The sequence below is a fragment of the Gigantopelta aegis genome, chromosome 10 (assembly GCF_016097555.1).
Source record: "Gigantopelta aegis isolate Gae_Host chromosome 10, Gae_host_genome, whole genome shotgun sequence".
Classification (NCBI taxonomy): Eukaryota; Metazoa; Mollusca; class Gastropoda; order Neomphalida; family Peltospiridae; genus Gigantopelta; species Gigantopelta aegis.
In genome coordinates, this window is record NC_054708.1 from 14,804,836 (window position 1) to 14,827,847 (window position 23,012).

The following is a 23,012-nucleotide window of genomic DNA, read 5'->3' on the forward strand; positions in this document are numbered from 1 at the left end:
CTACGGGTGGTGAATATAAAATATCCCCTGCTACTAATGGAAAAAAATATCCCCTGCTACTAATGGAAAAAAACACCAGACTATTACGTCACATAATATGTAAAAGGACTGAAGTTGTTCTGGTGCCTATGATAGTGAAATTAATTTTCTGTGGCACTAGTACATCAAAACCATTAATTTACAAAAGCTCTTGAACCTACTTCCAGAAGTTCACTGGGGTTTTAGGTTTTTGGGGTGTTTTTTTTTAATTAACAACCTCAAAGTAACTAATGGTAAGAACAGGATCTGTCAATATTACACATGGAACAGTAGTTTATAATAAGAAAGAACAAAAGTGCCGGTGAGGTACAGTGTTCTCGCTGCTCCATTTCATGTTCTGCCATCCATCTGTATTTTTTTGCAACCCTCTTTATTTTCCCGCACCCTACTCTATTTTACAGCACCTATCTCTGCTATTTTCAAATTCACACTTTTTTTCCACACAAAAATAATCATCATTCTGCACACTGGACATCAAAGGAAACAAGCCGCGTTGTGTGTACGGAAAAGAAACTGACGAAAAACTTCAGTAGCTTACGACAGTTACTGTAACGTAATTTAACAGTATTTTTAAGAACCTTTATTTTGTCCCTTACCTGTATCCATTTGTATGTTTGACACAATAAAAGTTATATTTTATTTGAACGATGAAAACATTTTATTTGTTATCGACTTGATAATCTCCAACTGAAAAACCACTTATTTGGTGCCAAATGTGTCACATGATCAGACCGGTCATTCTGTCTTTTGTTTCCAATGTTTCTAATATTTTGTCCTCAATTACAGATTTAATTGGTTGTAACTGATGAATTTTACTTTCTGTTATGTCTATCATTCTGTTTATTCAGCAATTCTTTATAAAATATTATAAACTTTTCATTTTTGGGGTGATATCACCACTAATAAAAACAACGAAAGTGGTAGTATTTACAATTAAGATCATTTATCCTGGGTTCCAAATAATCTATACACCGCCTTTCCAAAAACAAAACTACTTTTTATTGGTTGGCGATATCAAAGCAATCGATTCATTCGATGAAGATGGAAATAAAATGAACGGAATTATTTTTTTAATCCCACATTAGGGGATCACTTTACAAATATTTGTATTGTTTTATATATATCTTAAAATGTTTATTAAAATAATAATATTAAAACTTTGATCGGTTCAGTAAAACCGGAATTGCCCGTTAATATCACATCAACAACTGTCACAACAGGAGTCCGCTTGTATTTTGTATTAACTTTTTTATACAAAATAACAAGAGGCAAAATAATGAGTATGTCTTTCCACAAAGTCGACCAATCAACACACAACGATATATGGTAACCAAGCTTACTTTTTTTTAATTTTAACCTTCTGAGTACTGCAGGCGAGATATCTCGCCTGACGTCACGTCAGTTGACTTACTGTATACTGTATACAGTGCATTCCCCAATTCATATTTCCCGCCGTTTTGCACACGACACTCACCGGAAACAGAAATATAATAAAAGAAAAAAGATTTTTTTTCAAAATGGTGGCTTTTGTTTTGATTTTTTCAATTGAAAATACCTTGAAATTTTTAGTTCAAAAAGTGGTTTTTGGCAAGTATTTTCGCTTGACAACAATGGCGGCACATCGCTGTCATTTTCAGGGATCGATAGCTGATTGTGACAGCTAATTTGATAATAAATTTGATCGTTTTACCAACAACGAAAATCACCAAATATTGCAATATGAATCATAGTTCAGTTTTTACAAAAAATTCTGGTCAGAAAACCACTGTTATCGGGAATAATGGACATAAATACTGGACAGCTGGCCACAAATGCCCGTAAGAAAACGCAACTTTTTCGATTTTTTGCCTAAATTTAATCACCATTAACTGATCTAAAAATAATAAAAATTACAAAACCCCATGAAAACAATACTTACCGATTCATATATGAACTTTATTTCATGTATTTATATAACATTTAAGTGAATATATGTCAGTAAAAATTATAAACTTTTTTGTTTACGTGGTTTTTGTTAAAAATTAATCCAGTAGTCTAAAGGTTAAGGGTGTGGCAGCCCTATAGACTAGTGTTTTTTTATTAGACTATAAGTTAAAAGCACTGGCAAACCAGACTGTATTAAAACATGACCTATTATGAATTTCTAAGTGCATGTACTAATCAATGTGTTAATATTCTGAACTCAAAGTTCTGCATTCACAAGGGTCAGAATAGTTCTGCATTGAAAAGTTAACGTTTGTTTTGTTTAACACCACCAGAGTACATTGATTAATTAATCAGCTATTGGATGTTAAACATTTTGGTAATTTTGACATACAGTCTTTGAGGAAAAACCCACTGCATTTTTTTTCCATCAATAGCAAGGAATTTTTTATTTGCACCACCCCACAGACAGGGTAGCATATACCACAGCCTTTGATATACCAGTCATGATGCACTGGCTTAACGAGAAATAGACCCAACAGGGATCGATCCCAGACAGACCGTACACTAGGTGAGCACTTTACTACTAGCCTAGGTCCCTCCCTGCACTGAAAAGGGTCAAAATGAAAATCAAGGAGTGAAGGCAATCCAATAAGGAAACCATTATGGGATTGTTAATGGATAAAGAGAACCAAACCCCCCAGGAGGCAAATACAGATGAAGTATGAAATATCTATCATATTTCATAATATCTTTACCGAGACTGGATTTCTACATTTTGGAAAGAAGAAAAACACTGAAATCTGATGTCATTGGTGAATACAGGGTTTATGCTATCAAGTTAATTTGGCAAATGACAGAGGTTCTAGAATATAATAGATCTATAAATAAATAAATAGATATTTAAGTCACTTTTTCTATTTTCTTTTACATACAACATTTCTCTAATAAATATTTAGCCACCAGTAATTTGTAATCCATAGATCTTTGACATTAATAACTCGAAAAAAAAAAAAACCCTAGTTGTTTTACAGACATTTTTTGTTTTACATTGTACCGTAAATACTATATGTATTATAGTTACATTACCTTCGCCCAGACCAAATATTCACTAGTCAGAACGGACAATAGTGGACATGTGGAACCCTGGTAAAGCCCAGTGGTGTATTTAAAATGATGTCATTACAGTAAGGGAGGGAATGTTTGTTTTAACAACACAACAGCCCAATGCAGGCCTCTGGTGGTGTATTGAAAATGATATCATTACAGTAAGGGAGGGAATGTTTGTTTTAACAACACAACAGCCCAATGCAGGCCTCTGGTGGTGTATTGAAAATGATGTCATTACAGTAAGGGAGGGAATGTTTGTTTTAAGAACACAACAGCCCAATGCAGGCCTCTGGTGGTATATTGAAAATGATGTCATTACAGTAAGGGAGGGAATGTTTGTTTTAACAACACAACAGCCTAATGCAGGCCTCTGGTGGTGTATTTAAAATGATGTCATTACAGTAAGGGAAGGAATGTTTATTTTAACAACACAACATCCCAATGCAGGCCTCTGAGAACTGAAAATGATGTCATTACAGTAAGGGAGGGAATGTTTGTTTCAACAACACAACAGCCCAATACAGGCCTCTGAGAACTGAAAATGATGTCATTACAGTAAGGGAGGGAATGTTTGTTTTAACAACACAACAGCCCAATGCAGGCCTCTGAGAACTGAAAATGATGTCATTACAGTAAGGGAGGGAATGTTTGTTTTAACAACACAACAGCCCAATGCAGGCCTCTGAGAACTGAAAATGATGTCATTACAGTAAGGGAGGGTTCGTTTGTTTTAACAACACAACAGCCCAATGCAGGCCTCTGGTGGTGTATTTAAAATGATGTCATTACAGTAAGGGAGGGAATGTTTGTTTTAACAACACAACAGCTCAATGCAGGCCTCAGAGAATTGAAAATGATGTCATTACAGTAAGGGAGGGAATGTTTGTTTTAACAACACAACAGCCTAATGCAGGCCTCCGGTGGTGTATTTAAAATGATGTCATCACAGTAAGGGAGGGAATGTTTGTTTTAACAACACAACAGCCCATTGTAGGCCTCAGAGAATTGAAAATGTGTGTAAACCATTTATGGGTTACTCAAAAACAAATTCAGGTGACCCATTTCGGTTTTTTATGTAACCCATCATGACTATGTAAATGATGTCATAAATTTAGTGTGCCAACGAAAAATGGGTTACGCAAACCTATACTTACACGAGTGACGCATGAACAAACATGTATGGTTAAGGACCACACATGAGAGGAAACCCGCTGTCGCCACTTCATGGGCTACTCTTTTCGATTAGAAGCAAGGGATCTTTTATATGCACCATCCCATAGACAGGATAGCACATACCACAGCCTTTGTTGTACCAGTCGTGGTGCACTGGCTGGAGCGAGAAATAGCCCAGTGGACCCACTGACAGGGATTAATCCCAAACCAACCGTGCTTCAAGCGAGCACTTTACCACTGGGCTACATCTCGCCCCCACAATTTTCAGAGGCCTGCTAATGTTTAAAACCTGTGGTTTTTTAAGACAGCAAATCTATGGCTGTTGTGACATTTGACCACATGGGCTCCTCTTTCTAATTAACAACAAGGGAATCTTTTATATTCACTGTTCAAGGAAAGACATACCACAGCGCTTTTATTCATTAATCAAACAGCACTGGCTGAAAGCCAGCTACACCCCACAGCTGATTATATGGCAGGAAAGGGCTTGGGAAATGGACCAGAGGGGAGCAATTTTTTAAATGATGCAATTTTAAACTATTTGTGTAACTACCACCAATTTGTGCCACTTGCCCATTTTTACTTAAATAAGATCACTGCATGCAAGAAACCAACTAAGGTTCATTTCAGAAATCAGCATACATTGCCTTTTTCATTTTTATAAATCAAAAATAAAATTAACTATTTAGTATTCTTTGCATTACAAAATATTTTCTGTAGATTTCATACCTTTAAAAGCATTCACTGCAATGCCAGGTTCAACATTACTTCCTAGTCACATTACACAGGAATCCATGGTGGCCACAATTTTTTTTTTTTTTAAACAGAATTAAGCCAGGTCTTTAGATCACACAATTTAGGCACAGCTAGGGTTTTTTTAGCTTGTTTTTTTTCTTCTATTCTGAGCACACTAAGGTCTTTTCAGTGCAGTAATGTTAATAATAGTTTGTAAAGAGTTGTACATATTCAGAAATGCACTCGTTATTTTAATCCAATTACAGCTTAACATTCAATTAATTTTGAGGTGAAATGTTTAGAGGTCAGCATGTCTATGACTTAATTTGGGCCCACTCTTTTATTGCCTAAATTTTGGAGCAATCTAAAGCTCTGAGGCTTTAAAGCAAATGTCCGTTGCTAGTTTTTTTTAGCTGAAGAACATTTTAAAATTCACATGATTTAGCAAAACATAAATTGCACCCTTATGTTTAGCCGATGGGAAGATGATTTTCCATGTCTTTCTAATGAAAATCGTAATGCTTCAGGCAGGGATACGATGCCCACTTAAAAATAAAAGCTGAAATGATCTTTTAACACCTGAAAACTCAATACTATAAAGGTCATTTTTAATCATTTTAATTCAATTGTAATCTAGTAAAAACTTACATTTTCAAAGAAAAAAAAAAAGCAGCCGAGAAACGACTTGCCTGTTCCGACTTTCTAGACTTGAACAAACTCTGAGCATTTTGCATTAGACTAACTACAGTCAAAATTTACTATTATCGTCATAAAGTCTGTATAAAACATAAAGATATCATTTTCATATCAGGTCACGTTGAATCATAAATTCATCATGCACTCCACAAGCAGTGATTTTCAAATGTTATTTGGAGATGAGCAAATGCTCATGCTATTTATAATCAGTTTTAAAAATATATATAGTGAGACCCCTCTAAACCGAACACCCACAGGACCAAATAAAATGTCCGGTCTTCAGAGGTGTCTAGTTTGTGGGGGTGCGCATTGTTTTTTTATGATATCTCCAACAGCTGATTTTCCTACACTGAAGTTTTCATTTAGTGACCTTAACGTTCGCTTAGATAAACTTTCAATTTTTTTCATCATCGAGTGAGAGTTCAACACAACGATATTTCACTGGACCTTCCGACATCTTGAAAATCGATATGGAAATAAAATGCCACTAAAATCTATTTAACCACACAAAACCAGTTACTTTATTTTGCTAAATAAATGTTTTTAAAAGGAAAACAAATTTAAACAATATAAAGAGAATGGATTAAATTCATTGTCGTTGTCAATCTTTGGAGCAAATAATGAGATACGTTTGTCAAGGAACATATTTGTGAAGGGCCTTCAATCACATTTGCAATTTAAAAACACCCAACCCAAAACCTAACTCGGCCAATCTCAACTAAATTTACAACAAAGCTGCAAATAAACACAAGTCATATGTATATACTAGATACTTAAATATCAAAGCTGTCAACTGATCTTTAATTGCTTAATTGTTATTTGCCAGCTGTTGCCAGCCACATGTAACGGCGATAACCTAGTGTCGGCTGACCCGAGCATGCGCATATTTACACTAGCCGAGTTCGCAGTCAGGTAAGTTGGTCGAAGGGATATTCAGAGCAATTAGTGGCACCATAATGATTGATAATTATGGTTTGAACGTCCGGTTTTCAGAGGTACAATTTACACAAAAAGAAAACTTTGGGATTAAAATATCTGTCCATGTTCAGTTTAGAGAGGTTTCCGGTTTAGAGAGGTAAACTTTAGTGTTAAAAGATGTGAAAATCACGAGACCGTAGAAAATGTCTGGTGTTGAGAGAATTCCTGTTTAAGAGATGGTCCGGTCTTGGGGAGTTTCACTTTAGCATGAAATAAAATGCACGAAGGGATATTCAGAGCAATTAGTGGCACCATAATGATTGATAATTATGGTTTGAACGTCCGGTTTTCAGAGGTACAATTTACACAAAAAGAAAACTTTGGGATTAAAATATCTGTCCATGTTCAGTTTAGAGAGGTTTCCGGTTTAGAGAGGTAAACTTTAGTGTTAAAAGATGTGAAAATCACGAGACCGTAGAAAATGTCTGGTGTTGAGAGAATTCCTGTTTAAGAGATGGTCCGGTCTTGGGGAGTTTCACTTTAGCATGAAATAAAATGCACAAAGACTCCTGCAAACATTAGCACATGGGTCGCAAACACAAGAAAATGTTTTTAATATGTAATTTTATGCCAAAAAGACTGTTAGTCGGAACAACTTACACCAGAATACTCCTTTTAAAGTGTTATAAATTGTAAAACGTTCTGACAGTCCAGCAAGACATATTTCCATAAAATAATAATGCATGACTGAAGTAGAACAACAGAGCAGTTGGTAGCAACAAGCACTGAATTAAGCATAGTGCCTGCGAACTCATCTACAGGTTACCACAAAATACAGACCTGGAGTCTAATTCACTAAACGTTCGCAGCTTTGCGATCTCGCAGTGCAATGCTAAAAGACTTGCAAAGAGGATACTTTGTTGTCTAACAGAGCCAAAGAGAGAGACCTTTGTAAATTAGGCCTCTGGGTCCATATTTTTGAAGCTCTGTTAGCACTACAATATCATTAAACTGCCGGAGGTAGTGATGTGTGTCATAGTGACATCATAGCCTACAATGGTTTTACGACAGCTTTGAAATTATCCAGTCTGGTAAGCTATAGATTACGACACATTTATCATGTTTACAATTCTCATTACTGTCACTATAAAGTGCCTTCTCAGACACTTTGTTATTCATCCATATCACAGTTTTGTACCGAGTGATACTGGTATGTTATCTTATACTTGAATAACACCTTAACACACAACTGATCAACATTCAGAAGAAGTTTGTTTTGTTTAATGACACCACTAGAGCACACTGATTTATTAATCATTGGCTATTGGATGTCAAACAGTTGGTAATTCTGACATGTAGTTTTAGAGAGGAAATCCAGTATGTACATTTTTCCATTAGTAGCAAGGGTTCTTTTATATGCACCATCCCAGACAGGATAGTACATACCACGGCCTTTGATATACCAGTTGTGGTGCACTTGCTGGAAAGAGTGATCAACATTTAGGTTCATTAAGTACTATTCATGACATATTTATTACTTCCTGATAATTTGAATGACCATTCTCAAATTATCTTGATGCCTGTAGCAGGTACCTTTAACCATTGCTATAAGTGCCCACAGAACACTAGAAAATTACCACAATAAACCATAGCACATTTCACTGGGAATGACAGGTGTGTGGCATGAACAGTCACAACAGATACGCACCTATCACAGTTGGATAGACAATATCTCAGTAAGTGGGGTTGGACTGTACAGAAAGCTAAAAGATAGATGATGTTAGAGTAAGAGGAAAAGTAAGGACCACAAAAGAGAGAACAGAGAGCAGAGAAATGTAGAAACAAAGCTGAAAAAAATAAATACAAACCCTAGCTCCTCATGTGCTTTAATGTCTCGAGATGAAAAGAAGCAGATTCGTGGAAAGCGAAGGTCCTGGTGATCAATAAACACTTTCACTGGAATGAGATTGGGTTCACACAGATGGTTGATAAACCGGCTGATGTTGCCGTATTTTCTTGCATCAATGCAGTACGTTTCACCATCCTGACAAAAAAAACACCCATGTATAATGAATACATAACAAAAAACAAAAAATTCCATCTTCATAAATTACTTTTTTAATACCTTAATCACATCAGCATTAACAGTGACAATACCTCTAGAGAATGAAAGAAGAAAACCTGTTGCCACTTTTCTATTAAACATTTTTCCCATAAGCGGGACAGCACACATAAAAACCCATGCATGAAGACCATTAAGGGAGATACTTATGTGCAAATTCTTTGGGAGAAATCTAAAATTGGCATGCTCGAACACCCTTCTGATGTACATGTAAATACAGTGGACTCGTCTAAACCGGACTCACTTCGTACCGTCGAAATAGTCTGGTTTACATAAAGGACCGGTTTAGACAGAGTTCATCCAGAGTTATGGTTCTTGAATGATCGACAACTCGAGATCAACAATGACATTTGAACCCATGGATTGATACACAGTCATACAATCCATTGTAACGAATGTAATTACATATCAAATATATGTTTCTGTTGTAATTACATATCAAATATATGTTTCTGTCTCAAATAGTAGTCGCTGCATATTAAACGTGTTTGTGATCGTTCTAATATGTGTACTAGGTTAAATTTCATTTTATTTCTTAAACATTATATTTTTCGTACGTACGAAATCATTTGAATACAAAATCGAGTTTGGGCTTCTTATAATTATTAAGACAACCAGAAGCACCTTGAATATACAGACACTGATATTCTAAACAAGAAAATATATTTATACATGCCGAATTCATAAGAGTGAAATCAGTTAGGTATCAACACACAACACTAATATTAATCCGATTGATGTAACGGCCTACTGCAATAAGAGTAAACTTCACACGGGTGCGATGACATTTTGTATTTGATCTTGCGACGGCGTTCTGATTACTCGGCAAGTGACGATCATTGTTCAACTAATTAAGCAGCTCGTCGTTTAGTCAAATTCCAATCCGGTGTAGACAGAGGTAATTAATGCATGAACGGTTCTTTTGTTCTTGATTTTTGATCTGGAGTCCGGAGTAGACAGAATACGGATTAGGCAGAGATTTATACTTAAGAGATAAACGGTAGCTGAACAGGGCTGTAACAATGGACCGGTTTACGCAGAGATCCGGATTACACAGAGTCCACTGTATATCAAAAATTATCCACACCCATATCACTAAGGGAGATTGATCTCCAGCAATCTATCACATCTCAAGCAGACATTCTGCCACCAAGATTTGTACAGTGAGCTAAAAAAAAAAAAATTCTCCGATTTCCATTTATAAATCAGCTCTTTTTCAAAGTTTGGTGTATACATCCTGCACAGCTTCAATTAACAACAGATCCAGGACTTGAACTTAACAACGGCACAGACGGCAATTGCTGTTATTCAGATATAAATTGCCGTAGGTCGGGAGTATCACCGATAGCACTTTTAAGTGCCATTGGTAAACACTCCTCAATAATGGCAAAATGTTTACATCTGGTGTACATTAGCTGCCAGTATATAACATTAGTACATTTAAAATATATGTCTACATACACCAAAATAACTTTTCAGTCTTATTTATTCACTCTTTTTTTCAATTGCATAGGCAGGCTTTAAAATTGCCATCGGTGGGTCGTTTCACCCAAGGCAATTTTGTGGGTAACATTTTTAAGTTCAAGCTCTGCAGATCTCCACAAAATGGGCTGTTTCCTTTCTTTATTTGTTTTTATTTGTTCTTATGCTTATATTTACTATTAGTGACTTAAGGCTCAAGCACGCTGTCATGAGCACACATCTCCATCATCTGAAATATCTGTTGAGGATGGGGGATAACCTGTTTATGGTTAATGAGTGAGAGAACTTACTCAGCCACGAGAATAACCAATAGTGAAAGACAATATTACAATTTCATCAACTGCTATTCAACTTGTATTGTGTGGCATCGCCTTTAGACATGAAAAATAAGCAAATTCCTGAATGTATCTAAGATGAAATCACTATAACAAACAATTTTAAACAAAGTTGATTTAGGCGATTATATACTAAGTATTAAAATACAGTTTTCACAGTTATTCTTCTATATAATAGCCAAATTATAAATACATGTGTAGCAGAGTATCAAATATACTGTATCTCAGAACACTGAGTTAACAGTGACATTTACGTATTCAAGCTCAACAGTTATTTAACTGGATCTCAATTTAGCAAATGTCTTCAATTTTGCGCAGTGATTGGTCATCATAGATACATAAAATAGAAATGGATGTAAGCTAGAAATAATGCTACGATATATAAAGCCAACGTCATTCGTCTAGGTACATACTTCTGGTACTGTGATAGCATAATAGTGTTTTAGGCTGCACTGTACCAAAAAGAATCCCAAAGGTGACAAAGTTAACGTATATGGCTAAAAATACTCTATTCAATATACCAACCAAACTATAAACCACAAATATGAATATAATTATTACAACATCTTTAACACAAATATTAACTGATGGAAGGGGAACCTTTCACAGCTAATTTTCAATACATCAGGATGTGACCCCCAACCCCCAAGTTATGCACAAAAATGTACTACTTAGTTTTACAGATGTCTAATAATGTGTCAAGCATAAGAGTAATTGACCCAGTTGTGCTGCATACATTCATCACCAATGGCTGGACTGGTAGTATTAACTGCTCTATTTAATGTTAGGTGCTTTGAACCAGCTGCAAGCACTTTCATATAGTGCTACCTACTAAAACCCAAAAATTTAATTTATGTTAGACATCTGTACCTCAGAACACTGGGAGTTCACATTGACGTCTACCTCCATTCAAGCTCTACAGTCTTTCAACTGGATCTTAAATTAGGGACCATCTTAAATTTTGCGCAGTGATTGGTCATCATGGGTACAAGATCTGTCATTTCAATTCATTCATTCATTCATTCTTATTTCCGTGCTTATATCCAAATAAGGTTCAAGCACACTGTCATGGGTACACACCTCGGCTATCTGTCCAGGACAGTGGGTTAGTTATTAGGTGCTAGTAGTTAGAGAAGTCAGTGTAGTGGCTAAATACACTAACACATTGAGTCGTTAAACTCACTCTGTACACAGCTGCCGATTAACACCAATATGACTGTCAAGTTGGCATGAATTGGCAGGTGTGTGCCATTCATAACAAGCACTTTACCACTGAAGTAACATACCCACCCATCACACATAGAATTTTAAGGATATACATTTGACACTTCAATACAAAGGAAATTATGGCTCCTTGGCCTCTAATATATGGTTAATTGGACATGCTGTAGGAGTGTCGACTCAAACCTTTAATGACGCCACAAACATGCAATCTGTAGGCACTGCCATGAGGTTAAAGACCTGCGTCTAGATTTTATAACTTTTATAATCACAGGGTCTGCTGCTGCTGTTGCTGCTGCCTCAACTATAAGGGCTGTTTGTCCAGGACAGTAGTTAGTGTGAGAGAAGTCGATGTAGGGGCCTTGCACCTACCCACTAAAATGTTAAACAGTGCTCTGGGTGGCAGCAAAAATTAGCAAAGGACTTTTTATATATGCAATTTGGGAATGACAGAAAGACACATAACATGGCCCTAGACATAACAGTGATGGCGCACTAGTTCAGATGGGGAAAATCTGTGTCAATCGAGGGCAAGAACTGTTAGTGACATAGGTCAGAATCTTTTAACAACTTCATTAAGAGCTAAAACTAAGCAGGATTATATACGGCAGTACAGGTTAGGACAGTAAATATTGGACATTCTTACCCGGTTGTCGAGATCAAAGAGATAGGAGTCATCTTCTCGTCTGTCAGCTTCAGAATCTGAGATCAGTTCACCAATATACCTAGATAACAAAAACAAATAATTCACTAATAATATACACTGACACAGCAAGTCAGTAATATGTTCAAATATTTTAATTATACATATAATTCAATAAAAAATTAAGCTACAAATATTGTGTGGCAGTGATGCTTTGATTTCATAATATACTAAATTTATTATGAACATTTCTTTTCAATAAAATCATTTTGTTCACAATATATAGATTATTTTCAGTCATTTCCTTGTTTGTTCTTAAAATGTGATTTTATCAACTTTTAAGACCAAACGCCTGTATACAAGTGTCAGTAATAAGACGTGAATCACTTTAGTCATTCTGTGTAATGTCTGGTCATGATTTTCAGTCATTTCGTGTAATGCCTGGGATTTTTAGTCATTTCGCGTATTGCCTGGTGGTCACAGGAACTTTGCGAAGTGACTGATTTTTTTAGGCATTACGCGTAATGACTGATTTCACAGATTGACTGTAACATATATATATATATATATATATTCTTCAAAAAAAGTAGGGGAACTCTTAACAAGAATTTACAATTGCCAAAATTGTAAGGTATATTAGCTGTGGGGAATGGTTATATAATAGTGAATTAATTGGGCAAACATTACAACTGGTAGTTCAGTATTACAGTAGTTTTTATGACCACCAAAGATCTTGAAGGATCATTGGGGTCAGAAGTGAAATTTGAAAGTTGATGTTTTTTTATCAGTAAATCGCAAATTCAAACAATAAAAATTACTCAAAACAATAACAACTGTATGATCAACAGAATGAAAAAGATTGACAGAAATAATGATCCACAGTGATTAATAGACCTTCCTGGAAATTGTCAAAATCAAGAATGACACAACATGCACGTTTACGGGGCAACTGCATGATACATGTGCAAATTATGGTATGTGTTTCGGTGTGTTGGTAAAGACTTAAATGTTCTTTACTAGGATGTCTGTGGTCTAAACGTATGTTCGGTCTAATAATTAATATTTCAGGTTCCCCTACTTTTGTGTGCGTGTGCGTGTGCGTCTGTGCGTCTGTGCGTCTGTCTGTGCGTCTGTCTGTGCGTCTGTCTGTCTGTCTGTCTGTCTCTGTCTCTCTCTCTCTCTCTCTCTCTCTCTCTCTCTCTCTCTCTCTCTCTCTCTCTCTCTCTCTCTCTTTATACATATATATATATATATATATATATATATATATATATATATAAGCCAAAAGGGTTAGAATTGTGACTTTAAACACATTTCTCATTAAAGGAGGGGACAATTAAGGCATTTGGCCTGGTATGCATATTCAACGATATATAATGCACATTATTGCTTAATATCAACAAGTATAATCATATAGTTAATTAATAAAACGGTTAAATGTGACGGCTACTATATATAATAGGCACAGCCATTTTGTACCATCCCAGTGAATATGCCCGCTGACGAGCTGGTGGTTACGTAATACATAACGCATCATGTCAGGAATTAGTCTTGAAACTGAAGAAACAAACCATACCTGATTTTTACGAATGCATTGCAATATTCTGTAATAATAGCCATCCCAGTAAGCCAGCAACAATTAGATATTATTTTACAATACAAAATAAACCACCAGTGTCAAAGTGTTGAAATAACTGTATTGTTTTGTACATAAATTAATCCATGTACTGAAATAATAATTGGAGTGTTTTCTTGGTTAATTGGTCTTTTCTTTCCGTGGCCTGTACCTGTGGTTCCTGATTGGCAGGTGTATATTTAGACAGTCCCTAGACACCGTGTCTAGACACACTAAAGAGACGTGCCTCTTTTATTAAGATCACAGGGTATTGTGTGGTAACCGCACGGATTCTCAAATCGTAATGGGCATTATCAGCCGCCCTGCTTTATTACTGTAAGTAATTCTGTAAAACTCTTGATTAAGTAGACTTTCCCATCTAAAATCACAAAACTGACCAATTATGTCGTCTTAAAGAAAAGAAAAGTATCACTTGGGTACCTTGAGTGATCGTTTTTGCTCAAACGTACCCTACCAATAGGCCTAATAATATGCATTTTTTCTTTGGATTTTTTAAAAAAGAAAAATACTGTAACTGCATTTCGTTCTATTGATGCAAATTGAAATATATTTAGTTAAATAGTTTATTATACTATCAAGTCATTTATGTTGTTTTACAAGTCAGGTTGATGAAAGCAAAGTGCCTTGTCGTAAATTAGAGCGTTTGTTTACACTGTGCCGGTCATCACAAAAACGAAACAAAATGGCTGCCCCCAGTTAGCAGGAATAATCATCTTTTTTTATTAACTCTAAAATTACGCGTTTTTCATTTGTTAAAGTGTCAGTATGTGTTGGTGGTCCGGGTATGCATCTTTGCAACACATAAGGCTCTTGTTTAAGTTGACCCTACCTTTAAAGAACAAAAGTCTACTGAAATATTGCACCTATTATATTTAGTACTGTTACAATGTTAAAAATAAATGTTGATGTACCTCACTCACAGTGTAATATAACAATAGGATACAAGAATAAAGGCCATTTATTGAAGTTTTTCCCAAACTACAACATACGACTTCTTTACATACTTTAGTGATGTGAAAAATAATTGAAACAATACATTACTAGTAGTATGAGGATATTAAAATGCTCCCAATAAATTACTAATAGTAAAGCAATGATAAAATGCTCCCAAATAATAATAGTAAAGTGAAGTTCAGATACTCCAAATAAATTACTAATAGTAAGGTGACATTAAAATGCTCCCAGTAAATTATTAATAGTGAAGTTGATATTAAAATGCTTACTCGCAAACAAATTTTCCTTTTGGTATATCTTGTAAGGTTTTCACTCCCCAACCACGCCCACTTGTCTTGAACAACTGGAGTCGAACACTGAAAACATAGACAACAAGTCAGAAATTATTAATATTCTTGAACCTCAAACCAATAAAAGAAAATGCAGAAACTCGTAAGAGCATATCAAAATGACACATAGCATCTGATACTCTCTTAAGTTCTGTCGAGTGGCTATATTACAGGTAGTCGACATGCTGTGGTCACATTGGAAATTATTGTTTTATCCAATTTTTGGTATTATCTAAGAGTGGGCTTTTTTCATTCTGTAGGCATTGTGCATAAAAATTAGCAATTGGCTGTTTTGGCAATGGGTAGAGTGAGCCCTGGGTGTGGCAGTACCAGTATCTAGATGAAAACTAGAGCGTATACTGAAATTTAAATTACTGCTGTAATGAGGTGAATTTGTAATAAAATAGGTCACAGTGACCTAATTAACATACCAAACATAAACGGAAAATCTTTACAAAAATCGTTTTGACAAACCAACATGGAAGATATTTTTGTTTTATTGTCGGTGTTATTTAAGAAGTAGGTTACAGTGACCTAGTTATAATAATGAACATATAAGCTTTCCATGATGATCCTTTATTAGTTTCTGAATATACATCTGATTTGGGATTTATTTTTATCTATGAAGTAATTCCAGCTAAAAATGTATCTTTTCCTCTAAAATTCAATTTATTTTTACAGTAATTGTAACTAACTAGTCACAAAACTACTACAAAATTATACATTTTACGTCAATTCTTTTGACTGATGCAGAGTAACTGAAATCATTTGCTCAGTCAATAAAATTTATCTGTGTAAAATTGGAAAACACACTGGGGTCATTCCAATAACTGCTAGAATGAAACACTTATTGTAAGCTTGCAAAATATATATCAAATACAGTAAAGTACTCTTATAATGAACAGCAAGGGACCAGACACATCGGTTTGTTATAGCAGTAGTTTGTTATACACATTTGCGGAAGTTAGCCGTTTTTTGTTCATGAGTCGGCCATTTTGGATTTTTCAAATTTAAACACAAGAATTAGTGGGGGTTTTAAAAAAATATTTCATTTATTATCACCAATATCAGTACAGTCATTTTGGATGCATTGCCGTTAATGCTACTGACTGATAAGATACAAATAAGATAAATTATAATCTGTTTACTGTATATGTAGTAGTGTTGGTATAAAGTGCACCTACTGGCAGTAACACAAGAATACAATTATAACCCAGTCGGGACCCGAAACAGTTCAACTGCCCATGGCCCACAGCTCCGGTACGTAGCTTCACTTGAGGGGGCAGTATGTAGTAGTGTTGGTATAAAGTGCTCCTACTGGCAGTAGCTAGTGGGAATTTCCCTATTAGCTCAGCTGGTAGTGCACTGGACTCTCGTACGAGTCTGTGGATCGAATCCCCTAAGTGGAGGTTGATTTTTATCTGTTACATTTGCAGCCGACGTAGGGACTGGGTGTGTTCTTAACACAAGAATACAATTATAACCCAGTCGGGACCCGAAACAGTTACTGCCCGTGGCCCACAGCTCCGGGACATAGCTTCACTTGAGGGGGCAGTATGTAGTAGTGTTGGTATAAAGTGCTCCTACTAGCAGTAGCTAGTTGGAATTTCCCTATTAGCTCAGCTGGTAGTGCACTGGACTCTCGTACGAGTCTGTGGTTCGAATCCCCTAAGTGGAGGTTGATTTTTATTACATCGCGGTGACGGAGATACCCGTGAGAGATTTTTCATATCCCACAATGTGAGATATGCTTTTTGAGAGGTCATGACCTCCGATCACTTTTCGCACCCTTGTTTTGGCTTTGTACATAATAAATGTAGCATATCTTACCGTAATGTCACTTGAAAGCCATATTTAGTAAAAAGTACAATGTTTTAATGACAAGATTTTCTTCAAACACATTCAGGTGTGTTGTTCAAAAAAAAAAAAAATCAATAGCAATTTTGCACTGAAATTTTTCCAGCATTCTTAAAACGGAAACGTCATGTACCCAATTTATAGTTATTGTAAGGAGATGCAAAGTGACGTCATTGGAATACTGACGTCATTCAAATTCAAAACTAATTATTTCAATTGTATTTGTTTGCTTTTTATTATACACATGCTTTACAATTTACAGCTGTTTACTACTAGTGTGTGTTATTTGTTTTAATTATTTTTATTTTTGGGATGGAGGGACTCTATGACATTGCGAAAGCATAAATACTTTAATAGTATAAAAAGAGTGCATAGGCAAAGAAGGGTTATGCGCTCTGAATCACTCCACTGTTTTGTTTACGTTCAGTGTCCCTTTTAGTGAGTGACAAAAAATATATTTGGCGACTCAAATTAATAATGTAGCGCGTTGTAATAAATAGAATACTATACTCGTTCTCGTGAGAGACCGTTTATATTACAACTCGTGTGTTGTCGATCGTACATCACTCGCTTCCGCTCGTGATGTACGATCGAAAACATACTCGTTGTAATATAAACGGTCTCTCACGGGGACTCGTTTAGTATTCTCTATTTATCTGTTTCATTTGCAGCCGACGTAGGGACTGGGTGTGTTCTTAACACAAGAATACAATTATAACCCAGTCGGGACCCGAAACAGTTCAACTGCCCGTGGCCAACAGCTCCGGGACGTAGCTTCACATAAGGGGGGAGTATGTAGTAGTGTTGGTATAAAGTGCTCCTACTGGCAGTAGCTAGTCAGGATTTCCCTATTAGCTCAGTTGGTAGTGCACTGGACTCTCGTACTGAGAGTCTGTGGTTCGGATATCCCCTAAGTGGAGGTTGATTTTTATTTGTTACATATATATACACTACTTTACACTGAAATTCACAATTTTGACAAACAAATTTGTTCATTTTAACAGTTAATTTGCTATACATAGTTCGTTCTATACATTAAAATTTATTAATAGTATATAGGGGAAAAATGGGACTTTACAATCAGTTCTAACAGGTAGTTTGTTGTAAGTGCGTTCGTTCTAAAAGTACTTTACTGTGGTCAGTATTTGTAAACTAAATACCATGACAAGACCTAGCAGTTCAATATGAGATATCTGGGTCATGTTTTGTCTAACGATAATAACAATGTTTATCTTAATAAATGACGCAGTCATGGATTTATCTGTTGCCATCACATATTTTCTGAGAAAATCCATTTTGAGATAAAAATTATGCTACCTGAGACCAAATAGATATAATTTAGCAAAACATTGGACTAAAATAGATATTGATTAGATAATATTAATTCAAAACTGTGGATTCTTATGAAATAGCATTCAGTAGTTGGGGATTTATTGGCTGACTTTTTTTTTTTTTTTTTTTTACTTTGTTTTTTTTTACTTTTTGTGGCCATAAACATGAAGGGAAAAAACATGAAAATCAATTCAACACACACAACAGTTCACATTCAATAATGTAAAGTTGAAAATATACAAGAGAAATTTGAAAATGTTTTGTAAAAACCAATAATTAGCATTAGTCAGCACAAACAAATCTCATCAGTTATTGATTTGTATTTGGAGAGAACACAATAAGTTGACAGTAAAAAGATTTCGTACGTGATTCCATTCTGCACAACTCTGTTATTACAGTTGGTCCAGCACCGACAGGCTCTGTTGCACTCAAACACCAGAGGAGGTTCCACGAGATTGGTGTCGGGGAGCAGGTGGCCCAACTGCAAAGTCATGTCAAAGTCATAAAACAATGCAATATTTAATGCTGTCTCGGCAGTTTAATCAGGTGATATTGGGTCATCTTGTTAAAGAAAACCTGCTGTCACAGTCTATTTTTGTTAGTTGCAGACCTCACCATTTAAGGGGAGCCATCACTCTGGCCCCATCACACCCCTGAGACTAGTTCAAGGTGAGTAATTTTTAGCTCCCTTTGGCATATGAAATTTTTTTTTTTTCAACGATACCACTAGAGCACATTGATTTATTAATGATCGTCTATTGGATGTCAAACACTTGGTAATTTTTACATATAGTTTTAAAGAGAAAACTTGTTACATTTTTCCATTAGTAGCATGGGATCTTTTATATGCACCATTCCAGACAGGATAGCATATACCACTGCCTTTGATATACCAGTCATGGTGCACTGGCTGAAACGAGAAATAGCCCAATGGGCCCATCGACGGGGGACTTAGTTATAGTATGCAACTACTATTTATGCTGTGCGACACACCACCATCCCAAGTTGTACTTGTAAGCAAGATTTGATGCTCCTATATGAATTTGTAAGGAAGACATGGCCAGGTCAAGAACTTCTTATAATGTGCAATAATGCATGAAACACACCACCATGCCAAGCTGTACTTGCATGCAAGGTTTGATAATCCTATATGAATTGATAAGAAAGATGTGCTCTGGAAATGATGTTTATCGGAAGACAGACATACACCATGCCATAATAGGACCCGTCAAAGAGGGGTGTATAGTAAAATGAAAATTGGGGAAATGTGTACCTTATCATACCAGCATTTCACACTGCTTCTAGCACAGACACAGAACAAAGATGAGCAGTCATCTTTACATCGGCAACTCTGAAACAGCAAAATACATCAATCAAATTCAGTAATGCATAATATATACAATGTGAAGATTAACTATTCACAATACTAAAATATGATTTTAAAAATGTATTTGTTTTGTAGAAAACTAATTCTTTTAAAAGGCCCCATATGTAGATGACAGATTATACCAGCAATGTTTTGATTGCTCATTTTAAAGATAATCTGAACATAGACTAGCATCAATTAGTTAGATTTCTACAGTGCAATGGTTATTTTCAGCTATGTTAACAGTAACAATGAACCCGTCGCTGTAGTGTAGTGGTAAAGCCATTGGACTTTGTTGGTAGGTACTGGGTTTGCATCAGAGTACCTGCTCCCATGCAATCGTGTTTAATGACTCAATGGGTAGGTGTAGGCCACTCCACTGACTTCTCTGACTTCTCTCACACTAATCACTAACAAATTAAACATTAACCCACTGTCCTGGAAAGACAGCCCTGATATCTGAGGTGTGTGCCCAAGAATACATGCTTAACATTAATTGGATATAAGCACGAAAATATATACAAATGGAAAAGTCACAATGGGTTGATAATTACCTGTAAACTAGTTAAAGTTCTATTAATATTCAGTGGGGTCGTTTCTATATTCTCATTTACATAGAGGTAGTCGGTAGGGAATGATTCATCATCAACAGCATTAGTACACGCAATGGGATTCTTCTCTCGGCCATATGCTATATCTCTGGAAAAATAAAACAAATACGTCATATAATCTACAAACTATATATAACTTGTCAATTTGTTCTGTAAAAAGTGGAATATACAATGGGAAGTAACTCTTGGTGAAAGATTTCCACAATACACAACGGGAATGAAAAATTCAGGAAAATGCCTGAAACTTTACAGAAATGGGTAAAGCATATTGAAGCCGTTTTCATGGTATAGCCCCATACCATCTACTAATGGAGATTTGGAGGTTCAGAGAATAAGAAAAAAAAGATTAATTACATTTTGCAGGTGCTCTCTCCAAACATTTCAGTGAAAACACATAGCTATAATTTCTGACTTCACAAGATGATCCGTCATAAACATAGGATAAGGTGTTAAAATTCAATGGTCAGGTCATGTATGAAAAGAAAATCACAGATCAATAAAGACTTAGTTTACCTGTGAATCAATTTCTCAATTCGACCAAGTTTGGCACCAAAGGCTCTCAACTGTTTGTTGACTTTCAACGCCATCCACGAGGATGTGCTCTGATCAATAATACACTAAAACAGGAAATAAATAAATCAGGATTATTATATAACCTAAGGACGCCTATCTCATTTTTCACTTCATATATTTTCCAAAAAACTGGGGGAGGGGCAGACAAAGGGCTTTACATTAACTTTCAACATTGTTACGAGTTTTTGAGACCAATGGATTTTTTTTTTTAAATTATTTCTTTAAAATTTATATTAACAAGAACAAGAAGAACAAATGTTGTTGTTTTTTGTTCAATTAATCTTTAAGAATTTCTGTTCATATAAAAAAAATATAAAAATTTCCACCAGTTCAAAAGCTCTAAAAATTGTTAGGCAATTATGCTAATAGGTTGTGAAAATGTAACATCTATTTGTAAAGGGAGGTAACCCATAAAACAGGTAAAATGAGAACTCACAGTTAGCGCCGTATCACCTTCGTTGTTTCGACACTCAACATCTGCACCTCTTGCTAACAGCAATCTGAAACCAGTGATGAAAATTCTAACATTATAGACAGCCAACTCATTTGAAGGAGCGTTGTCAACTTAAATTATATTAATGCAATTTTGTCCCAAAAGAGTGTTTTGTCTAATGGAAAGTGAGTCACATAATTTTTTTATTTTAAGGCTGGATAACATTGCAAAAAAGACATCTTTAACCTTCTGACTACTGCAGGCGAGATATCTCGCCCGACGTCACGTCAGTCGATATACTGTACACTGTATACAGTGCATTCCCCAATTCATATTTCCCGCCGTTTTGCACACGACACTCACCGGAAAATACTGAACTCAACTGAAAATACCTTGAAATTTTGAGTTCCAAAAAGTGGTTTTCGGCAAGTATTTTCGCTTGACAACAATGGCGGCACATCGCGGTAATTTTCAGGGATCGATAGCTGATTGTGACAGCTAATTTGTTAATAAATTTGATCGTTTTACCAACAACGAAAATTACCAAATATTGCAATATGAATCGTAGTTCGGGTTTTAAAAAAAATTCTGGTCAGAAAACCAGTTATTGGGAATAATGGACATAAATACTGGACAGCTGGCCACAAATGCCCGTAAGTAAACGCAACTTTTGCCTAATTTTAATCACCATTAGCCGATCTAAAATAATAAAAATTACAAAAAAAGACACGAAAATAATACTTACCGATTCATATATGAACTTTATTTCATGTATTTATGAAACATTTAAGTGAATATATGTGAGTAAAAATTATAAACTCAACGTGGTTTTTGTTAAAAATTAATCCAGTAGTCTAAAGGTTAATAGACAGTGCCATTCACTCTGGCTCCCCATCACTTCCCTGAGATTAGTTCAAGGAAAGTAAATTTTAGCTTCTATGAACGGCTAAAAAAATCAGTCAAATCTATGAGCTTGGAGTTTGCAGCTGAAAACAAACTTAAAATATGCAAATTACTAAGTACATCAGTACGTGTAGGGTGTACATTAATACATTTTTTTTTTTATCCTTTGAATCATAACATATCAGTATACCAACAATACTGCACATCGTAAGTAGTTTATTGACTGAAACATAACGTAGTCTGCTCACTCTACCAAACAATCAATAAAATAGATACTTACACAATACATTCATAGTGGTCTTGTCTTGCAGAAATATGTCTAAAAGAAACAAGAAGAATTTTTATATATATATATATATATATATATATATATATATATACATACACACACACACACGTATATATTGTGGATTGATAATAAAGTGATCAATCTCAAATCAGTGTATTTAACCATTTCCAATTAATGATACAATCTAGCTCAGTAGAATGGTGTTCACTTGAGATACAATGGATTATCGGATCTTATCATCCCAAGCACTGCCAATAACTGGTACATCAAAGGCCGTGGTATGTACTGCTTTATGGGGGAAGTACACAAGAAGAGTAGCCCATGTAGAACAA

General features: G+C 35.4%; 1 protein-coding gene across 1 annotated transcript in view; it reads right to left on the bottom strand.

Moving 5' to 3' along the window:
* LOC121384491 (histone-lysine N-methyltransferase EHMT2-like) overlaps positions 1-23,012 on the bottom strand; it is a 96,487-nt gene that overhangs the window by 19,959 nt on the left and 53,516 nt on the right. The window contains exons 18-26 of the mRNA XM_041514899.1: positions 22,672-22,710; positions 21,492-21,555; positions 20,996-21,099; positions 20,426-20,570; positions 19,779-19,856; positions 18,871-18,986; positions 15,257-15,343; positions 12,401-12,479; positions 8,463-8,638 (exon numbers count right to left, since the gene is read on the bottom strand). Coding sequence (XP_041370833.1) covers positions 8,463-8,638; positions 12,401-12,479; positions 15,257-15,343; positions 18,871-18,986; positions 19,779-19,856; positions 20,426-20,570; positions 20,996-21,099; positions 21,492-21,555; positions 22,672-22,710 — 888 coding nt within the window. The remainder of the gene's footprint in view (positions 1-8,462; positions 8,639-12,400; positions 12,480-15,256; positions 15,344-18,870; positions 18,987-19,778; positions 19,857-20,425; positions 20,571-20,995; positions 21,100-21,491; positions 21,556-22,671; positions 22,711-23,012) is intronic.